The sequence below is a fragment of the Lagenorhynchus albirostris genome, chromosome 2, assembly GCF_949774975.1.
Source record: "Lagenorhynchus albirostris chromosome 2, mLagAlb1.1, whole genome shotgun sequence".
In the NCBI taxonomy this organism is placed as follows: Eukaryota; Metazoa; Chordata; class Mammalia; order Artiodactyla; family Delphinidae; genus Lagenorhynchus; species Lagenorhynchus albirostris.
In genome coordinates this window covers 1,493,281-1,513,789 of record NC_083096.1, presented here as the reverse complement: position 1 = coordinate 1,513,789, position 20,509 = coordinate 1,493,281, and the positions used below count along the sequence as shown (strand labels likewise).

At 58.0% G+C, this 20,509-nt stretch overlaps 1 protein-coding gene across 2 annotated transcripts in view; it reads right to left on the bottom strand.

Annotated features, from left to right (window-relative positions):
- Positions 1-20,509, bottom strand: part of CACNA1S (calcium voltage-gated channel subunit alpha1 S) — a 60,443-nt gene that overhangs the window by 24,433 nt on the left and 15,501 nt on the right. For both annotated transcript variants that reach the window (XM_060126491.1, XM_060126500.1), the window contains exons 4-19: positions 19,697-19,839; positions 19,407-19,559; positions 16,765-16,970; positions 15,371-15,474; positions 13,583-13,728; positions 13,053-13,134; positions 11,105-11,265; positions 8,851-9,076; positions 8,166-8,373; positions 7,146-7,266; positions 6,723-6,837; positions 6,150-6,243; positions 5,397-5,466; positions 2,625-2,757; positions 1,914-2,043; positions 922-981 (exon numbers count right to left, since the gene is read on the bottom strand). In XM_060126491.1, coding sequence (XP_059982474.1) covers positions 922-981; positions 1,914-2,043; positions 2,625-2,757; positions 5,397-5,466; positions 6,150-6,243; positions 6,723-6,837; positions 7,146-7,266; positions 8,166-8,373; positions 8,851-9,076; positions 11,105-11,265; positions 13,053-13,134; positions 13,583-13,728; positions 15,371-15,474; positions 16,765-16,970; positions 19,407-19,559; positions 19,697-19,839 — 2,152 coding nt within the window. The remainder of the gene's footprint in view (positions 1-921; positions 982-1,913; positions 2,044-2,624; positions 2,758-5,396; positions 5,467-6,149; positions 6,244-6,722; positions 6,838-7,145; positions 7,267-8,165; positions 8,374-8,850; positions 9,077-11,104; positions 11,266-13,052; positions 13,135-13,582; positions 13,729-15,370; positions 15,475-16,764; positions 16,971-19,406; positions 19,560-19,696; positions 19,840-20,509) is intronic.

Here is a 20,509-nt window from a genome sequence, read left to right as displayed (position 1 = left end):
CACCCACCCCTGCACGCGTGCTATATCTCAGCCCAGAGGGGCCACTTTCTCCTCTCTGAGCACATCCCACACATCGCTGTACAATGCGTTTGCATTGTTTTGTCCTCCTTGACTGCCCCTGCTCTCTCTCTAATGAAGTCCTGTCCAATTTCAAGGCCTAACTCTAAAGTCACCACCTCCAGGAAGTCCTCCTGGACCTCAGGGAAGCCACCATCTCCCTCTGATCAATTTCTTTAATAATCGGGGCCCTGAAAGAAAAGACTATCCTCACTTCATACTGCAGCCAGCTCTGGGCCTGCTCTCCCTTCACGGCTCCCCTCTCCCCTCCTGGCTAATGGAGGTGAAGGCTGGAGTTATGGGTTCTAGCCACAGATGGGAGGTCTCTGCCCCCAGACCCCATCCCCCACCAACGATGGTGTGAACCCAGTGTGTCCACCTTGAGAACGGGAGGGCAGTGGTGTGCTACGGACAAGGGGTGGGAGGGCCGTGAGAGGCCGGAGCTGCCAGAAACCCACCCAGGGCGACAGCCGCTTCTCTGGCATCCTAGGGGAGGCCTTTCAGTCACTGGTAACAAAGGTCTGGGAACAGATCACTGCTCCCGGGTCCACGCTTAGGCTAGTTGCGCCTTGACTGTGGAAGAACGTGCCCAAGGCTTCAGAGGCACGCAGGCCGCGGGTTGACTATACCTCATGCCTCCACACCCCTCCCGCTTGCCCGCTCGCACCAACTCGTGAGCTGAGACCATCCGGGCTCCTGGGTCCTGGGACTCTTTCCCTGCTGCTCTCCACCACCTTCTTGCTTTTCCCTCCGCCCTGCAACCCAGCCCCCGTACGGCCTGTGTAAGCAAGAGCCACAGCAGGTCTGGTCCCTGGCCTGGAGATGCCCTTCGCCCAGGCTGTCTGTCTCACAGCCTTCACTCACCTTGAGGACAATCTCCACAGTGAAGACAGAGGTGAACACGATGTCAAAATACCCAAGGATCTGGTGACAGGGCAGAGGTCAGTGAGACGAGGGCAGAGCAGTGATAGCATCATCATCCCCATCACCACCATCACCACTGCCACCACCATCACTGTCATCACCACCAGCATCACTACGGCCAACATCACCACCATCATCACAACCACCACCATCCCCCCCACCATCCCCATCCCCACCATCACCACCACCACCACCATCCCCACCACCACCATCCCCACCACCATCCCCATCCCCACCATCACCACCACCACCACCATCCCCACCACCATCCCCACCACCATCCCCATCCCCACCATCACCACCACCACCACCATCCCCACCACCACCATCCCCACCACCATCCCCATCCCCACCATCACCACCACCACCACCATCCCCATCCCCACCATCACCATCACCACCACAATCCCCACCACCACCATCCCCACCACAATCCCCACCACCACCATCCCCACCACAATCCCCACCACCACCATCCCCACCACCATCCCCATCACCACCATCCCCATCACCACCACAATCCCCACCACCACCATCCCCATCCCCACCACCATCACCACCATCCCCACCACCACCATCCCCACCACCATCACCAATATCTCCACCACCACCATCCCCACCATCCCCACCATCCCCACCACCACCACCACCATCACCATCACCACCACAATCCCCACCACCAACACCACCATCCCCACCATCCCCACCATCCCCGCCACCATCACTGCTAACATCCAGCAACAAGAGCCCGTGTAGGCCGAGCGCTGTGACAACACCGTTCAGGTCGGGCAGTCTTGGCCCTCCAGGGATTTAAACTCTAAGCCACTCTGATGCCTGTAGCCACACAGAGGAGACAGTGAGCTCTGGGCATCAGGGTGAGGTGTGCGGTGACGCAGGCTGGGTGGGGATGGTGCCGAGCTGGCTGCCGTCACCTGGTTCCTCACGGACTCAGTCCGGATGGGGTCCTCAGCGGCCAGTGCGGCGCTGCTCAGCAGGATGAAGAGCAGGATGAAGTTGGTGAACCAGGTGGCGTTGACGATGCGATGGCACAGGACGCGGATCCTGCGGGGGCGGGGTAGGGGCGGAGGCTGTGGCCGGCCTCCGTCGCTGGACCCCTTCCTCCCGGTCAGTGGAGAAGGACAGCGGCAACCGGGTGGTCTCTGACTGGCCTCGCAGGGCCCTGTCCCACCTTCTGTTCCTGCAGCCCCAGTCCCATCCCGCACAAGCCCTCCCCCAACACTCCACCCCATCCCACGGCATCCCCACTAAAACAACGGGGCAGGCCCATCTCCATCCCTGAGGCCGACAGCTGAACCTCCATGGGGACTACAGTCTGTATTTTAAAGGTGTAAAATTGTGAAGCCAGTGAGAACTAGAGCTTAGCCCCTTGTCCTGCTCTTGGAAAGGAACCCAGAGATGTGATCCCTCTTAGGAGTAAGTAACTGATAAGGCTTAAAGCATTACTTCTCCCAGAGATTCCGGCACTTTCAACCGGGCACAAGGTCTTAAGCTAAAGGAGTGACTTTCTCACAGTGTAATTGTAGGCCCAGGGAGTCAGGAGAAGGGGGCCTTCTCAGAGCAGGAAGCAGCCCTCTCTGAGAGCCCCACCAACCACCCTGCCCCGCCACCGAGGGGCCACCCACTTATTGGTGGGGCTGAAGATGAAGAAGGCGCTGGCTTCTGGAATGGGCACCGCCTTCTCCTTCAGCTGCAGCTCGGCCAGCGGGCGCGGCCGTGGGCTTATCGGGATCTCGGGCTCGTCTTCCTCATCATCTCCTGTGGGGGAGGGGAGAGAGAGGTCGGGGTGTCTTTCCACGTTTCACTGCTCCCCTGGCTCCTGTGCTCTGAACCCGACCGTGAACCCCCCGCAGCCAGCAAGCCACACGGGGCACGAGGGCGCCAGCAGAGTCCAGCCAGGCACCTCCCTCCCTGCGGCACACGGGGCTGAACGGTCCAGACAACGGTCAGGCTCAGAACCTCCCAGACGTCGGGCCGGGAGCAAAGGTCTGGGAGCCTTGCCGTTGCACCTCCTGTCTCGGGGCTGGACGCACCACCTCGAATGCTCACCAACTGGGGGTGCCGGGGAGGGGCCCTGCTTGGCACGAGGCCAGAGTGCTGGGCCCGGCTCCGCCCCTGACTCTCAGGCCAGGTGGGCTTCTGTCCCTCCTGAGCGTGAGACCCTCAGCTCGCGACAAGGGGCAGGAGGCCTGTTGAGATAAATGGACTCGGAGCTTCTCTCCTGGGGCCGGGTTCCAAAAACCGTCATTCAGGGCGGAGCTGCCAGCATGAAAAGAAACCAGGATTCTTTCCTTCCGGGGCAGGTGTGGGGTGGGAGGGGCTGGGAGGGGGCCCCTCGGGCTCATTTGCTGAGTCTCAGGGCCTTGTGAGAGGGAGCTGTCCCCCCAAGTCCTCAGCCGCAGACTGGGGGCACTGTGGGAAGTTGGGGTGCCCTTTCCTTTGTCCCCTCGCCCACAGCTGTCTCCTACCAGCCCCCTGGCAGGGTTCTCCCGCTCTCTCCACCACGGCGGCCCCTGCAGGGTCTCCTCCCGAGACCCCACTTCTTCCTGCCAAAGAGTATCCTCACGGGACATTTCCTGCCTCGCCTGGGACCAAGGGCCCCAGAGACACATTTTATGCTTAATGGCAGAGACTGTTAATTCTTAGAACTCGCGTATTTGCTTTCTTTTCCCGCCTTAATTCTGATTTTCTCCGCCCGCGCCCAGTGTTAACTTCGTTGTGCATATCTTTCGTTGTCAGCCATTTCAGATTATTTTTGGAAAGAAGCAAGATAAACACATTCAGCCCCCTTGGTAAGAACGCTCCTCCGCAGCCCACCCCGCAGCCCCTCCCCCACCCTCCCCTTCTCCCCAGCCCCTGCCCCTCCCCCACCTCAGGTTTCCGGGCTCAGCCTCTCCCGCCTGCACAGCGGCCACTCCCATCTACTAGGAGATGGTTATTAGATGAAGCAGATGAAGTCGAATTATTCTAAAACCCAAATGTCCCTTCAGGCAGGTATCTGAAGAATTATCATTAGTCTTATCTATACCAGCTCCATCCTCCCTACATTTTACTTGGCAAAACCCTTGCATTTTTTCCTTTCTTTTTCTTCTTTTTTTTTTTTTTTTTTTGGATTTCTATAAGGCTTTTTTTTCTCAGTTTTAATATTTTTTTATTAAAGTGTAGTTGATTTACAATGTTGTGTTAATTTCTGCTGTACAGCAAAGTGATTCAGTTATACACATATAGACATCCTTTCTTTTTTATATTCTTTCATTATGGTTTATCACAGGATATTGATGAATGGATAAAGAAGATGTGATACACACAGACACACACACACACAATGGAATATTACTCAGCCATAGAAAAGAACACAATAATGCCATTTGCAGCAACACGGATACAACTAGAGATTATCATGCTAAGTGAAGTGAGTCAGAAAGAGAAAGACAAATACCATATGATATCACTTATCTGCGGAATCTAAAATATGACACAAATGAACCTATCTATGAAACAGAAACAGAATCACAGACATAGAAAACAGACGGGTGGTTGCCAAGGGGGAGGGGGCTGGGGGAGGGATGGAGTGGGAATTTGAGGTTAGCAGATGGAAGCTTTTATATATAGAATGGATAAACAACAAGGTTCTACCGTATAGCACAGGGAACTGTAGTCAGTGTCCTACGATAACCCTTCATTCTATCTATTGATTGCCTGTCTGGTGCCAGACACTGCTATTTGGAGCACAAAGGGTCCCGCCGGAGCCTAGAGTCACTGGCGCAAACATGCTAATCAGCTGATTCCACAAATAGGCATGAAATTGCACCAGTGACCCAGAGCTGGAAGGACCCAGGGGTGAGCTAAGAGACATCGCCAGCTCTTGGGCACCAGCCTCTCCCTGGTGGCCTTTTAACCTTGGAGCTCCCCCCAAGTGTTCCCTCCTTGGCACCGACGACGAGGGCTTCTGCCCCACAGGCTGTTTGCACCTACGGGGCGTGTGTAGCGCATTCGTGGCTGTGCGCTATGCATCCCCCTCCCCTCCTGCACCACGCGGGCGGCTACACCCCGCTCTGTGAGCTATTCTGTGTGGCTGGAGGGGCTGGAACAGAAGCCGTGTGTGCCCACGAGTCTCTGGGCTCCTTGAAAACCGGATCCTTAGCCCTGAAGCGCACAGCCAGTACTCAGTAAATACGGGCTGAATTAATTGAAAATAAAATGTGTGCATTTTCCCACTGTGTGTATCATAGGGAGAGGCAGGCTGGCAGACGGCTCACTTGCAATACGAGGTACACGAGGGATGTCTGAGTCCTGATCTCCTCGTGGATGGGTCCAGGCAGGGGACACACAGGAGAGATTTCGTCCCTGGGGAGAAGTCACCCCAGCACACCCGCCCCGGGTCCCAGGACTCTCACCTGGGAAGTCGGCTGACGGGTAGGGGTCCTTCACCTCATTGACGTTGGATTCAAACTCATCGACTTTCAGCTGGAGGAAGGAACACGATGAAGGTGAAAACCCGAGCTGTGGTCCCCACCTAAGGAACATTGACTGGAGGGCCGTGTAGGCGTCAGCTCACCTAAGCCTCCCTGTGGCTCGGGGCGGGGTGAGGCAGTGGGTGCTATTATGGTCATCCCCGTCTTAAAAAGGAGAAGCCGGGAGCAGAAAGGTCACCCAGGCTGCCCAAGCTACCAGGACCCCAGCCTGTCTGAGCCTGAGCCCCTCACCCCTGCTTATTTCTCGAGAAGAGAGTGGACTGCCCCAGGCCACGACCCCTGCTCTGGGGGCCGGTTCCTGCCCCTCTGAGCTCTGCTTCCTTGGCTCCAGGAAGGCTGAGCAGGGCCAGGCTGACAGACGGGGCAGGGTTAGAAACAGGGGGAGGCTGGTCTGGGCGGCTCTGAGGCGAGGGGGACACCCTGACTGGGGTGGAAAGCTGGGACTCAAAGGAAGTCTGGTTCCTGGATCGGGGCGTCTGTGTCCTCAGTACAAAGGATTCCGTGAGACAGAGCTGCCCTCACCTGGCTGGTGCCCTCACCTGGCTGTTACCCAGGCAGACAGCCCCTCTCCTGCCTCCCCCTGCCCCCCGGCATTCTAAGGCACCAGGCGAACAGGGGACGTTCAGAGGCCCCTCCCCGTGCGGCCCCTGAGAGCACCCCCCGTGACGGGCTCACCTTGGCCGTGGTGGGGATGCCCTCCCCCTTGGGTTTCTGCTCCAGCTTCTTGGCCACCATCGACTTCTCCTCCTCTGACTTGTCTGGGAGCCCCCTGGGTTGGAAAACCAAGAAAGCCCAAAGTGGAGGACCAACTGGAAGATTCTGGGGGACGCGCCCAGGCTGAGGACACTGCAGGCTGACCCCGCGCCCAGGGGCCGGGCGCATCGCGTCCTCCCTCTGCAACGAGGAAACAGGACAGGCGTCCACCCGCAGCCCGGCAAACCCAGGGGCCGTTGGCCAGCCCCAGGGGAGGGTCCCAGGCCGCAGAGGGTGAAATGGCAAACTCACAGGTGCCTGAGGCTCAGCAGAGGGAATGGACACCCTCCAGGAAGTGTGGTGACAGGGCGGAGGCCAGCCTGCCTGGCTCTGCCCTCGGGATCCCGCCTGCCGACTGGCCTGCAGTCCTGCCCCGGGGACACCTCAGAGACTCGGCCAGCGGCCGCAGTGGTTTGGCCTCTGCTCCCCAGGGAGCCCCTTGCCCGGAGCGGCCGGAGCCCTGCAGGTCCCTCCCTCTGGGCGCGCCCCGCTCACCTGGACATCTTCCTGCGCCTCCGCTCCTCGGCCTTGGCCTTCTGGGCCGACGTCAGGCTCTCCGCCTCTGCCAGGTTGTCCACCGCGATGGCCAGGAAGACGTTGAGCAGTATGTCTGAGGCGACCCGCTAAGGAGCTCGGGGGGCGGGGAGGGACGCCCGGGGGGCGGGACCTGCCTCCTCCCGTGCTCCAGTCTCCCCGTCTTTCTATGACTGATTCCTCCCGCCTGTCACCAGTCACCCTGTGTTTTCTAACGTCCTGCCGGAAGGAAGTGTCCTACAGCTACACCCGCACTGCCACCAGCTGTGTCCCACCTCCCCACCCCCAGGAGCTCCCCAGCAGCAGGCCTGAGCACCTTGACCCCGCTTTACCCCCAAGCCTCCTCCCCAGGCCCTTTTCTGTGCCCTGCGTCTGGGCGGATACAGTTGCCGCAGACGAACAGGATGATGAAATAGATGCAGACGAGCACCCCGGGGTAGGTCGGGCCGCCGTAGGCCATGATCCCGTCGTACATCACGGAGTTCCAGTCCTCAGCTGTCAGCACCTGGCAGGGGAGGGAGGGTGGGGGACGCAGAGGGACTCGAGGGTCTTCTCTGGGGACTGTGCCGTCCAAAAGTCCCCTTCCAACCCTGCCCCCAGACCGGTCCTCTCTCTTCATCCCGGGTGAAGTCCCTGCCCTCCTGAACCTCTCCCGGGGGTCGAAGACCTCATCGTTGGCTCTTCGGGGCCAAGGAGCTTGATTGTGGCGTCAAGGCTTCCACGAGCTCTGTTCCTAAGGCCCAGGCTTAGCTGTGCTGCCCACACTGGACCCCCTGCCTTTCCAGCCCCCAGAAAGAGTGCGAAATGTCAGGTGCCTTGAAAGACAGGATGCCCGATCAGCCGGTGGGGTGAATGGAAGAACGAGGGTGACACCCTGTGTAGGGCCGGCCGGTTGTCACAACTGCGCTTCCCACTGGCAACACCGAGGTGGCGTCCCCTGAGTACTGGCCCGACAGAGAGGAGCGTGTGTCTGCTCTGCGCTCAGGCAGCTCGCTCTGGAGGCCGGCCGCGGCTTTAGTGAGCGGTGGCTAAGCCATGTCCACACAATGGGAAGTGGTTTGTGTTCCTCTGGGGCTTTTGCAGCCTTGGGGAGGGAGAGCCCACCTTGTCTGACCTTGTGCTCAGAGATTCTAGTAGCACGTGGGAAAGAAAGCTCCCTGCCCACCCAATTCCTTCACTGATTAACCGCTGGCCTACTGTGGGCCGGGGCTCTGCTGGGCGAAGGGATGAAGACACACAGGACACACTGGACACAGCACCCAGCCTCCAGAGCGTGGAGGAGACAGACAGGCGACTGTGGCCTGGAGGGGATGCGGGGGCCCAGAGGGCAACGTCGGATCACGGAAGGCTTCCTGGAGGAGGTGATGCCCAATCTCCAGCGGCAGGCAGCGGGCTTTAGCCTACCTGGAAGACGGTGATGAGGGCCTGCGGGAAGTTGTCGAAGTTGCTGCGCCGCACCTCCGTGTCCTCAAAGTCGTACCTGCCCCCGAAGAGCTGCATGCCCAGGAGGGCGAAGATGACGACGAACAGGGACAGCAGCAGCAGCAGGGACGCGATGCAGTGGATGGAGTTCAGCAGCGAGGCCACCAGGTTGCTCAGGGACGTCCAGTACCTGGAGGAGACGGGCAGCCCCCACCCCCGGCGTCCCTGCAGTCGGCGCGGCTTGGGGGAGGCTGGGGGCTGGTGGGATGCGGGGGGGGTCGGGCAGGGCTGCCTGGATCCGGGCCGCACACCCAGCTTCCCTCCGCCAGAGCACAGGTCTTGGTCTGTCATTTCATGCTGTTAGTAGGACGGCCGTTTAGCTGCTGGCGCCACCACTGGGCTCTGAACCCCACGGGGGTGAGGACCACCCCTTCCTGTGCAGCCCCGGCCCAGGCGGCCGTCCCACCACTGCCCCCTTCTCTGCTCCCCTGCCATCTTCCTTTCCCCCCTCCCGCTCCCAGGTGCTTCTTTTCCCCTTTCTTCCGTCTTTTCCACACCACAGACAATGGTGAGAGGTAGGAAGACAGGAGAGGCCGAGGTGGAAGGGGGAAGGTGCTTTCTGCTGCAGAGGCGCAGGATGGGGCAGTGCGCGCAGGCGGGCGCTCACTTGGTGATCTTGAAAATCCTGAGGAGGCGGATGCAGCGCAGCACGGAGATGCCGAGGGGTGTCATGGCCCCTGACTCCACCAGCAGGATCTCCAGGAGGCCGCTGCACACCACGAAGCAGTCGAAGCGGTTGAAGATGGACATGAAGTACTGGCGCAGGCCCAGCCCGTACATCTTCATCAGCATCTCCACGGTGAACAGGGCCAGCAGCACCCGGTTGGCGATGTCTGCAGGGTGGGTCACGCAGCTCGGTGTCACTCTCCTCCCTGCCCTGCCTGCCTTGGCCAAGCCCTCCACCTTGGACACCCTCCCTGCATTCTCAGGGCATCTTCCTTTCCCTGCCCTCCGGATCCAGGAAAACCTGGTGAATTTTCACCATTGAAGGAACGCAGTCCAGATTTCTAGGAAACTAAACGACACTGTGTTCAGCAGGTCCACCCTCCTCACTCCACCGGTCAACCCGTGAGCATTTTAACCTCATTTCCCTGATCTCCCAGAAGCACTGACACTGTTGCGGGATCTCAGTTCCCTGACCAGGGATCGAACCCGTGCCCCCTGCAGTTGGAAGTGCAGAGTCCTAACCGCTGGACCGCCAGGGAAGTCCCTTCTTGCTTTTTCAAATGTTCCCTTTCCTTGGCTTCCAGGACACCACATCCTTCTGCACTTCTCCTGCTTCTCCTGTTTCTCCTGCACCCTCTCTGCAGATGCACCCCTACCTCAGCCCTGAGTGCTGGACTTGAGCTGTGCGCGTGAGTACACACCGTCCTCTGGGGATCTGGTGATGTCTTCTAAGACCACAGCTTCGATTGCCATGCCTGCCAATGACTCCGGATTTAGACTCTTCAACCCAGACTTCTCCACTGAGTCCCAGACCTACTTTCCATCTGTCTCCTCGACACCTCACTGGGATGTCTCAGAGGCACCTCAAACTCAACGTGCTCAAGTCTAAGCTGATAGGTACTGCCCATCCTCCCCCATCCCCCCAAAAATACCTGGTCACTGCCTGTCTTCCCCATCTCAGCAAGTGGCACTACCATCCATCTATCTGCATGGGCCAGGAACCTCAAATTCATCTCTGACTCCTCTCGGCGGGCACTGTTCACATCTTGTCCACATTTGGTCATTGACAGTGCATTGACAATGCCTGGCACATTCAAGGGGCTCTCAGGAAGACTGGTTGCAAGGAATAAATGGGTGGACGGATGGACGGATGCAGGAATGGTTGCATGGATGGATAGATAGATGAATGGGTGGATGGATGCATGCATGAAGGAAGGAATGGATGGATGGACGGATAGATGTATGCCTGCATGGGTGGATGGATGGATGGATGGACAGATAGATGGATGGATGGATAGATGGATGGATGCATGCATGAAGGAAGGAATGGGTGCATGGGTGGATAGATGTATGCCTGGATGGGTGGATGGATGGATGGATGGACGGATAGATGGACGGATGGATAGATGGAGGGACGGATAGATGGATGGATGGATAGATGGATGGATGCATGCACGCATGAATGCATTTGATCTGTAGCATTGTTTCCTATCTCCTTTCCACAGAAGAAGACAATCTTCTTTTCTATTTTCCTTCTTTTATCTCTTTCATTATTTTATTTTAGGCCACACTGCGTGGCTTGCGGGATCCTAGTTCCCTGACCAGGGACTGAAGCCAGGCTACAGCAGTGAAAGCGCTGAGTCCTAACCACTGGACCGCCAGGGAATTCCCTCTTGCATCATTTTAAACATAGTGTCTTCCTACCATCCAACCTCCCCTCCTCTGTAATCCTCCTCTTGTTACCTTGTATTTACCTCCACTGTTGCCCTCCCTATACTGACCTGACGTCACTTATCAATATCTGTCTTTTCCTCTGGCTCAGGAAGCTCCTTGGCGGCAAGAGAGGTACATTCCTCCTCCGTGTGCCCTGCCTTCTTTACTGGGCCTGACCCAGAGAACGTGTGTAATACACAGTGGGTGAAAGATTGCTGTTTCTGGAGTAGAGCTTGAACTTGGATGCGTGAAGCGCTCAGTTACTGGTCATCTGTACGTCCAGTGTCTGTGATAATTTGCCCAGACATCTGGCGAGCACCTGGAGTGTCCCCAACTTGTTGCTGTTACGGCCCCTGGTAATGCCACGAGGAAACGAGTACCACTGCCTAGAAGTTCTAGAAAACAACGTCGACATCTAACGACTTCTTCTGCAAAACCTGAGGGGCCATTGGCCAGCACTGGCCGCCGGCCGCGTGTCTCACCTTGCAGGTGGGTCAACCAGAGAGGCTGGTGGTGGTGTTCCGAGGCGATCGACAGGGTGTTGAGGGCGACGATCAGGATGACCAGCCAGTAGAAGGCCCTGGACTTCACCGCGTCGTGGCATTTCCAGCGGAAGACGCGGTTCCACCGCCTCCACTGTCGGCTGAGAAGGCGGGGGGCGGGGCCGAGGCTGAGCTCCTCCAGCTCCTCCCCGAGGCCGCCACACTTAAGTCTCACCACCCACTCCCTCCTCCAGCCACATGAGAGGGCCAAGGACCTGAACTGCAGAGACAGATTGCAAATCTTGCCTCTTACAGCAAATGTCTTCACCTTCCAAAGGAGGATAGTGATGATGCCGACCTCAGACGGAAGGAGAGACAAGGTCCGGCGCAGAGCAGGGCTCTGTGCGTTTCCAACTTAATTAAAGCTACCCTGGCATGCCCCGTTTTGCCCGTCATAAAGGCAATGCTTTAACAAATTGGTCATCTCTGGTGTCGGGGAGGGCGCGCAGAAAGGCACCTCCACTGTCAGATCGACCTCTGTGCAGCAATTACCAAGGTTAGAACCTGTGCTCCCTTTGACCCAGCAAGCCTGTTTCTAGGCATCTGCCCGGCAGAAATGTTCACCCTTATGCACAACGGTTCCCTGGGGCACTGTGTGTATTGCCCCAAACTGGACAGCTTACGTAAACAGACTACAACATATGCGCACTGTGGAACATTTTACATTCAAAGGTACATCAAAAGACGGTGTGTGAGCTATCACACCTTGCAGAGATGTGGAGGGACCCGAAATGCATGTCACTAAGTAAGAAAAGCTGATCTGAGAAGACCACACGCTGTGTGAGTCCAATTAAAGACATCCTGAGAAAGGCAACACTATGGAGACAGGAAGATCGGTGGTTGGTTGCCAGGGCTGGGAGGTGGGGTGTGAACAGGCAGAAACAGAGGATTTTTAGGGCAGCGAAAATACTCTATGTGATACTGTAACGGTGGGTACGCGTAATTATACGTTTGCCCAAACCCACAGAACGTCCAACACCAAGAGTGCGCCCCAATGTAAACTCTGCACTTGGATGACGCAGGTTCATCAGTTGTAACAAACGGACCATCTGCTGGGGATGTCGATGGCGGGGGGGGGGGGGGGGGGGGGGGGCGCTGGGCGTGGCTGGGGGAGGGGCGGGCGGGAAATCTCAGCACCATCGGCTCAATTTTGCTGTGAATCTGAAACTGCTCCGAAAAAAAGAAAGTCTTAGAAAAAAAAAAAGAAGGGTTGTGTCTGTATAAAGTTGCCCTCAATAGAAAATTCTAAATTTAAAATGTCAGTTGCCAGTTTATGTGGGGATCGTATTCATTTAGCCAACGAGCCCTCCCGCGTGCTGGGCACTGTGTTTGGTTCTGAGGTGACAGTGGTTAATATGAGAAACCTCATCGTGTAAAAAGTGAAAACAAAACCGAAAAAAGCTGGGGTGTGTGTGTGCGTGCGCGTGTGCGTGTAAGAGAAATGAAAGCGTGCAAGAGGTTTCAGAGGGATACAAATCTAACTGTTACCATGGTTACCTCTTTGAAGGGCAGAGAAGGCCATCTTTTCTTTGATGTATTTCTCTATTGTTGGATCTTTCAAAATCACAGTCACGTATGAATTTGGAAAAGGAAGCAGCCAAACAGAACACACGGTCCTCTCCAGCTTCCTGCCTCCAGCCCCCCCGCCCGCGACACTCATGGTGGTCACAGGCTAACTCCCCGTCTGGAGCAGAGGTTTCCGGGACTAATTATCCTACCGGCTCCCAGTTTCTTCCTTACGTGGTGAGTAAATAGGTCATCTGCCCAGTGCCCTCCAGCTGCGCTAAGGGAAAGAGACCCAAAAGCCACCTAGGGAGGTGACCGGGGTCTAACTACATGTCTCAGGGAGCTGCGGGCTGGGAGGACCCGCAGCTGGGCAGATACTCACATAAACTGGATGACTTTGTTCAAGCCTGCGATTTCATACAGGCTCTCTGTGTCAGAGCCGCCTTCATCCAAAGCCAGCTTCCCTGGGGACAGACAGGTCCAGTTGGCCAGGCTTCCGGGCCCCTCTGGGCTGGACACACCTGGAAAGGGCCCGCTGACTGGGGACACCTGTGACAGCGACCCTGGGTGGGCCTGGACCCCTCCCTCTGCGCTTTCCTGAGCCCTAGAGAGCCTGCATCGGAGGGGAGGGCGGGTCCCCAAGGGGCGGTGCAGCACTTTGGGACCTTGTGCTCCGGGAGGGCCCAGGGCACACCAGGCCGCCTCCACCGCAAGGTGTCAGGCTAGGCCTCTAGGGGCCGGGTTTTCTTATCTGCAAAGTGGTGATGCCTTCCTGCCCGATGGGCCCCCTGGGGCTGCAGCGGGGGGGGGGGGGGGGGGGGGGGGGGGCGGGCGGGTGTGGAGGTGCCCCTGTGGGAGCTGACCGCGAGGGCAGCTCTGGGGGGGCTGCCGACCTCGGCCCGTGGCTCCAACCTTCTCTCAAGTCGTCCACATCCATGACCTCGCCCTGCGTGATCCAGCTCAAGTAGCCCCGGAGGTCCTCATCCAGCTGCTGCTTCTCCCGCAGCTTCTGGAAGGTTCCCCTGGACTTGGCCTTCTCCCGCTCCTTGGTGAATTCCCTGCAGTGGGGCGGGGGAGGGGGAGGAAGAACGCAGCTTCCTGGGGCGAGGGAGCCCGTTCTGCAGCTGGACGTGCCCCCCCGGCCCAGTGTTGCCTGGGGTCCGGGGTCCTTTAGGGAGGCTGAGGGGCGGCCCTCTCCCCCTCACCAGCCCCGCCCTCCAGGCCCCCCCCACCGCCCCGTTCCTTCTTTTCCTCCCATCTCATTTCTCCCGCCTTGTCTTGGGTGACCTTGGACATAGGGGTTAATGACATGACCGTGCATTGCCCTAACAGAATCGCCACGAACCCTCCGATTTTCCATACTGCCCCGACCCTTTAGGCTGCCTGAGTAATTTAGCTCTGCTTACAGACTTAAGACCCTGGGGGACATGCTCCTGGGCCTGGAAGAAACCAGACAGCAGCAGTGGAAGGAAAGGACCCGAGGGTCAGCGAGGGCTCAGAGCGGCAGGGGGAGCCCTGGGCCCCCACGCAGGGTGAGGAGGGGAGTCCAGCCCGGTCCGCCCTCCCTGGGCTCCGAGGGGCGGGCTGGGGGCAGCAGGGTCGGCCCGCACCGCCTGCACCCTCAGCGCTGCCCAGGGCAGGGTCCAGGAGGGGCTCTTGACCATTTTGAGCCCAGGCCCCTTTGGGGGTCCCGCAAACCTATGGGTTGCTCCTCTGAACAGCGTTGTAAAATGCTCCAAATGAAACCATAGCTTGGCAAAGGAACCGAGGAGTTAAAACATAGTTGTTGAACTATAACGTGGTGATAAAGTAACATATATGCTTCTTTATTGAATCATTAAGTAGCAAGGTCAGGCGCGGTCTGATAACTGTCATAATTTTGAAGTAGTGATATTTGCAACACCTGTGCGATGACAAGGGATTCCTGGTGGGACAAGTCATGGGCAGAGCTTGTACCACGTCATGGAAGGAAGCGCTGCATTTCAGTTGGACTCAAAGAAATAAAGGCAAGTTCTTCCTACCCTAGTCCACGGACCCCCTGAATTCTATGTCCAGAGTGCCTGGAGGGAAGCTCTTGCGGTGGGCACAACGGGGCCGATGGCCACTTCCAGGCTGCCCACCGTAGCTGGGTGGAGCCGTCACGGACAAATAAGGACCATGAGTACTTAGCACTTCTGATGTGCTGGCCTCCATTCTAAGTACTTTACGGGTATTAACTCATTTAATCCTCCCAACAGCCCTGTGAAACAGGCACTGAAATTATTCCGATGTGACAGATGTGGCTCATGAGGCACAGAGAGGTTAGGTAATTAGTCAAAGGTCACACAGCCACCAAACAGTAGTGCAAGGGTTTAAACTTGGGCCTCTCGCTCCAGAGTCTGTGTGCTTAGCCTGAAGGCCATGCTCAGTGCCGAGCTTCAGCCCAAGCACCTCCAGGGACAGGAGGCTGGGGTCTCGGGGTTTCACGTGGACAGAAGGAAGCGAGGATGGGAGAAGGCTTGAGGAGAAGGGAGAGAGGTGAAGACTGGAGGGACTCCTGCCTGCATCTGTTCTCTTCCTGGCTAAAGGGGAGCCAGGGATGAGCGGGGGTTCTAAGCCACATCTCCCTGCCCACTGCCTCCCCTCCTTTCCCCGCCCCCCTCCTTTCCCCGCCCCCCCCTTCTTCCTCCCCTCTCTCCCAGCTGTCTTTGAGCCCCTTACCCGCTCAGCACGCCCAGCACCAAGTTGAGGATGAAGAAGGAGCCCAGCAGGATCAGGGTGACAAAGTAGATCCAGGGCCACTCGTTCCCAATGGCATCGTTGACCTGGTCCAGACGCAGGTGTGAGCCCCATCCCCGACGTGAGGGCTTAGGCCCCCTTGTCAAGCTGGCCCACGCACCGCACCCGACGGCGGGGGCAAGGAAAGAGGCCATCTGGGTCCGGAGAGGAGCCTCTTCTAGCCTGAGGACCTGGGACTGGGCCTTGCTGATGGCTACCGGCCGGTGGGACTGAGCCCTGCCTCCCTCCGGTCCCCGGGCTCCCTGCCTGCCCCTGTCATGCCGGCTACCTCCAGTCGGCCTCTTTACAACCGAGATTCCTCACAGTGGAAGAAGCACTAAAAAGCCTTGGCCTGCGCTTGGCCGGCTCCTTCAGGAAGCACGCCTGTGACCCTGGATGAGGCGCCGGCATCTCTGAGCATCGTTCCATCTGCCTCCTGAGCTGCTGATGGGAGCTCGCTCCTCACAGGTTGGTCACGGGTGAAACAACATGCGTGACCGTCCTTGGAAACGTTTAATAACTGGCTCCCGTAATCTGAGTTTACGAGAGCTACTCCCACTAATCCTTTATATGTGCAAAGCATTTGATGGGTTTACAGGCATCCCCCACAGGTAGTGTCAACCCGCGGCTGAGCTCCGGGGTTGGAGCCGGACGGTTAGAGGTCAATTCTTGGCCGTGTCGCTCACTAGTCCAACAGCGGCCAAGTCACCGAACGTCCCTGAGCCTCGGTTTCCTTATCCGGAAAATGGGATCAATGCCTCCCACTGTTGGAGGATCAAAAAAGAAATGCAGCCTAACTCTTGCATCACCAAACAAGTCAACTTCTCCAGCAAGAGAACGTCTACGGCACTAGGTGCCCGCACTGCGGTAATTCAGTTAGTGCCCCCGCTAATCATCGTAACTACCCTGAGACGGAGTTATAGTATTTTTATTTTATAGACGAGGAACCTGATATCCAATCCTATTTTTATGGAAAAGCAATCTTGCCCAGCAGCAAGAAGAGAGACTCAAAGGGCCCTTCCTTCCTCAGGAAATCTGAGATCCCACGCCATTGGCACCAAATCACTCACAGCCAGGATTAGGGACAAGTTAGGACGTGAGACCAGAACCCGCCGAGCTCCGGGTTTCCGTCCCTCACCTGCTCTTGGGACTGCGGACACAGGTGGTACCTCGGCCTCCCCCAAGGATGCTAGGACACACACCTGAGGCCCAGAAGGGCTCCCCGGGGAGGGGCGAGGAGAAGCGGTGAGACCCTCAGCCCGGGACTGGCAGGCCCCACCCGCTCCCGGCGAGCCTGTGCTGGGGGAAACAGCCGGCGGGCTCGGGCCCAGACCCACCCAGTAGAGGACGTCGGTCCAGCCCTCCATGGTGATGCACTGGTACACGGTGAGCATGGAGAAGCCAAAGTTGTCGAAGTGGGTGATGCCGTGGTTGGGGCCTGGCCAGCCGCCCCGGCACTCGCTGCCGTTGATGGTGCAGCGGCGCCCTGACCCCGTCCGGGCACAGGGCGACGGCTTCTCGTTCTCCACCGTGGCCACGATGTCTGTGGGCGGGCGGGGGTGGTAAGCACCGGTGCAGGGGCAGTAAGAGGGGGCAGCAGGGTGCGGGTCTCAACATCAGTTTAAGGTCGGGGAGGAGGCCTTGCTGGGAGAGTGTGGTGCAGACCATAGGGGGCTGGGCCGAGGGCAAGGATACGGATACGGATACGGATACATGGATACGGACAGGGACACAGGCGTCTGCAGGCAGGAGCTCGGGCCCAGGGCCTCACTGGAGGCGCAGCTTCTATGGACTACAACCGATGAAGCAGATGTGATATATCGTTTGTACCCACAGAGCTTTGTAAAAGGAGGCAGCAGCCCAGCGGGGGCGGAGGTGTGGGCCGGGCCTCACGCTCCGGCTTGAGAGCTCTGTCTGGGATACAGAAGTGGGGATGCGCCCCGATGCTGGGATGCGCTGGACTGGGGGGTGGGTCTGCTTTTAGCGGGGTGTCCCCAGCAGGACTTAGCATCCAGGGAGCGCCTGAATGGTGCTCTTATTGTCTCTAAAGCCTGAAATTTGGGTGACGTCTGTGTCCCCTTTTCCCCTGGGTAGGTTTGGTCTCCTCTTGTGTTCAGAGAGGTCAGACCGTGAGAGATCGAGTGGCCTTCCTTAACCTTGTTACCGGGGGGCTCAATCCTCAGGAGTGGGACAGGGGGGCACAGATGGTCCTGAGCTTGGCGTGTGGTCCCCAGCCCCTCGCAGCTACCCCCATCCCAGAGGGGCTTGGGAGCGCTACTGGTCAGCACTGGGCAAGACCTCGTGTGAACACCAGGCGAGACCCTCGAATTTCGTTTGAAGGTTGTGCTAGAAAGCCCCCTCCTCTCTGCCCTGGTAATGCCGACGAGAGGCCAGAGATCGTCATGGGGACAGGAGGAGGCTGAGACGGAGCAAGTTAGGAACAAGCCCAGCGACAACGCCGTGAGAGGTGTCGTTGGAGCTGGGCTGCCGTCCCCTTAGGCGAGCGCAGGGAAGTGGGGAGGGTCCCCCAAGACTCTGCAGGTCTCCACCACCGAGTTAGGGGCTCGTCCTAACAGAGGTCACCTCTGCCTTGTGCTGGGTCCTGTTCCTGCACCCCCAGTGGCAGTGGCACTCGGCCCGGGGAAGCTGAGGACCAGCAAACTGCTGCTACCTGAGAGCGGGGACCCGGGAGTACGGTCCATCCTTTCATCAAAATGCCCAGGGGCTTCCCAGGTGGCGCAGCGGTTGGGAGTCCGCCTGCCGATGCAGGGAACGCGGGTTCGTGCCCCGGTCCAGGAAGATCCCACGTGCCGTGAGCCATGGCCGCTGAGCCTGCGCGTCCGGAGCCTGTGCTCCGCAGCGGGAGAGGCCACAACAGTGAGAGGCCCGCGTACCGCAAAAAAAAAAAAAATGCCCAGACTCTATGTGCCCCCTCGTTTCTCATTCTTTGAACAGATGTAGGGGCGGAGTTTTCCAGATCCATGTGACATGTGATGTCGCAACAGACCGAATGCAGCGATGGGAGAACTCGACCGACATCCACTAAGCCAGGTCAGTAAAGAGGTCCAGAGAACATGTAAAACGGTACCTCTCTTGTCGCCAAACATTTTTGATTTGGTTTGGGAAAATAAAGTTATTTTTCAGTAATTTTTTTCAACTTTGAGAAAGTATATTATTTATGTTGGTATGTAAGTGGTCTATTACTGTTCTTTTTAAAACGAGTTAATAAATTAATACTATGACATTTTTCTCGGTTTTCATTCCCAACACCGTACACATCAACAGACAAAATCTATATAAACAAAAACTCTTTGGGACCCTCAATAATTTTGAAGTGTGCAAAGGGGTCTTTTTTTTTTTTTTAATTAAAAATTTTTTTTTTGGCCACACGGCACGCAGGATCTTAGTTCCCTGACCTGGGATTGAACTCACGCCCTCGGCAGTAAAAATGTGGGGTCTTAACCACTGGACCACCAGGGAAATCCCCCGCAGGGGTCCTGAGAGCAGGCAGTTTGAGAGATGCTGGTTTAGAAGGTGTAGCTGAAGTTCATCCAGGCCCCAAGGTAGCTCATCTCTGACCAGGGGCCATTCGGCCGTCGGGTGCTTCCTGAGTCCCATTCAGACCCCACCCTGTGGGCCCTGGACGAAAAGCTAAGACTCGAGCTACAAGGCAAGTACAGACAGAAATTCGGGCTGATCCTAGCCTCCATGTCCATCCACAAGTGGCCAGAAAGCCCAAGGGCACCAGCCTTATGTGGGGCAGGGGTGCTCAGAGGAAGAACCTGACCGTTCACCCCCCTTGCCCCCTGACCCCAACAGAGCTGTTTCCCGCCCAATCTCCCTTGTCCAGGAGAAAGCCATCCCCAAGGTCAGTGGATGGGGGAAGCTACGACCCGGTCCTGGGGCTTCTTCACGGCTGGGTGAATCCCCCTCTCGAGACATCCCCAGACCTTCCCGACACCCCGGCCCGGAAGCTCACCCGTCCCGATGAAGTAGCAGGTCTTGTGCATCTTGCCCTTGAAGAGCTCCAGCCCGATGATGGCATAGATGATGGCCATGAAGAGCACAAGCAGGGCGATGTGGAACAGGGGCTGCATGGCCTTGAAGACGGAGTTGAGGACCACCTGCAGGCCTGGGGGGCGTGAGGGCAGGGGGAGAAGGACGACTCAGCCCCCCTCTTGGTCTCCTGGCCCTCCCTCGGAGCCTCCTCCACACCAGGGTAGGAGGGGACCCAGGACTGGGGCAAGGGGGAGGGGCTCTGCCACCCACTGGGCACCCCGGACACCAGCCGGAGCGGTCTGAGCACGCGGAAGGCCCGCAGAGCCTTGACGTCCAAGCCGGCGCCTTTGCTGCTCATCGGGGCCGTGTTGGTCTGGATGACGTTGACCTGCTCCAGGATCACGGTGAAGACCCTGGGGAGGACGAGAGGGAGAGAAGGTGGCCCAGCGGTCCACTAAGCCTCTGGCCCGGGGCTCAGGGGCCCCGTGTCCCATCCACGCTCAGGGTACCGGTGGAAAGACTGGGGGCAGGTGGCAAGGTACAGTTCGTCAGCCGCTAGCAGCCTGTCTGGGGAATTTTAGAAAAAATCCTGAGGCCACGTTCAGGCTCAGTAAGAAGAGCATCGGGTCCATGTGTGATGGCCACTCTGGGTCCTGGAGGGGGCAGCTACGGCCAGGCCGGGGGCTGAGCACAGCCCGTGGTGGGTGGAGGGTTCCAGCAGCCCACACTCGCGCTCGGAGGAAGCGGGAACGCGGAGGAGAGAGCCCGCAGCTGGTTCTCCGTCGAGCTCTCCTGCTCTGCATTTCTGACAAAGCCCCTTTATGGTCCTTCCTGCTCTCAGTGTACTCCGATTGCCACTATCCTTTGAGGTCCATCTCAAGTCCTTCTTTAGGAACGCTTCCGTTGATATCTGAACCCCCTGGGCGGCACCGCGTGTGGAACAACGGTGTGCTGCGTGGCCTTGTTCTGCACAGACTCGTGGCCTCCGCCAGGCAGTCCGTCAAGGCAGAATCTGACTCACAGAAGTCTCTGTGTCCTGTTGTACCTAAAGCAGCACTCGGCAATTAGCAGAGAAGGAATGTG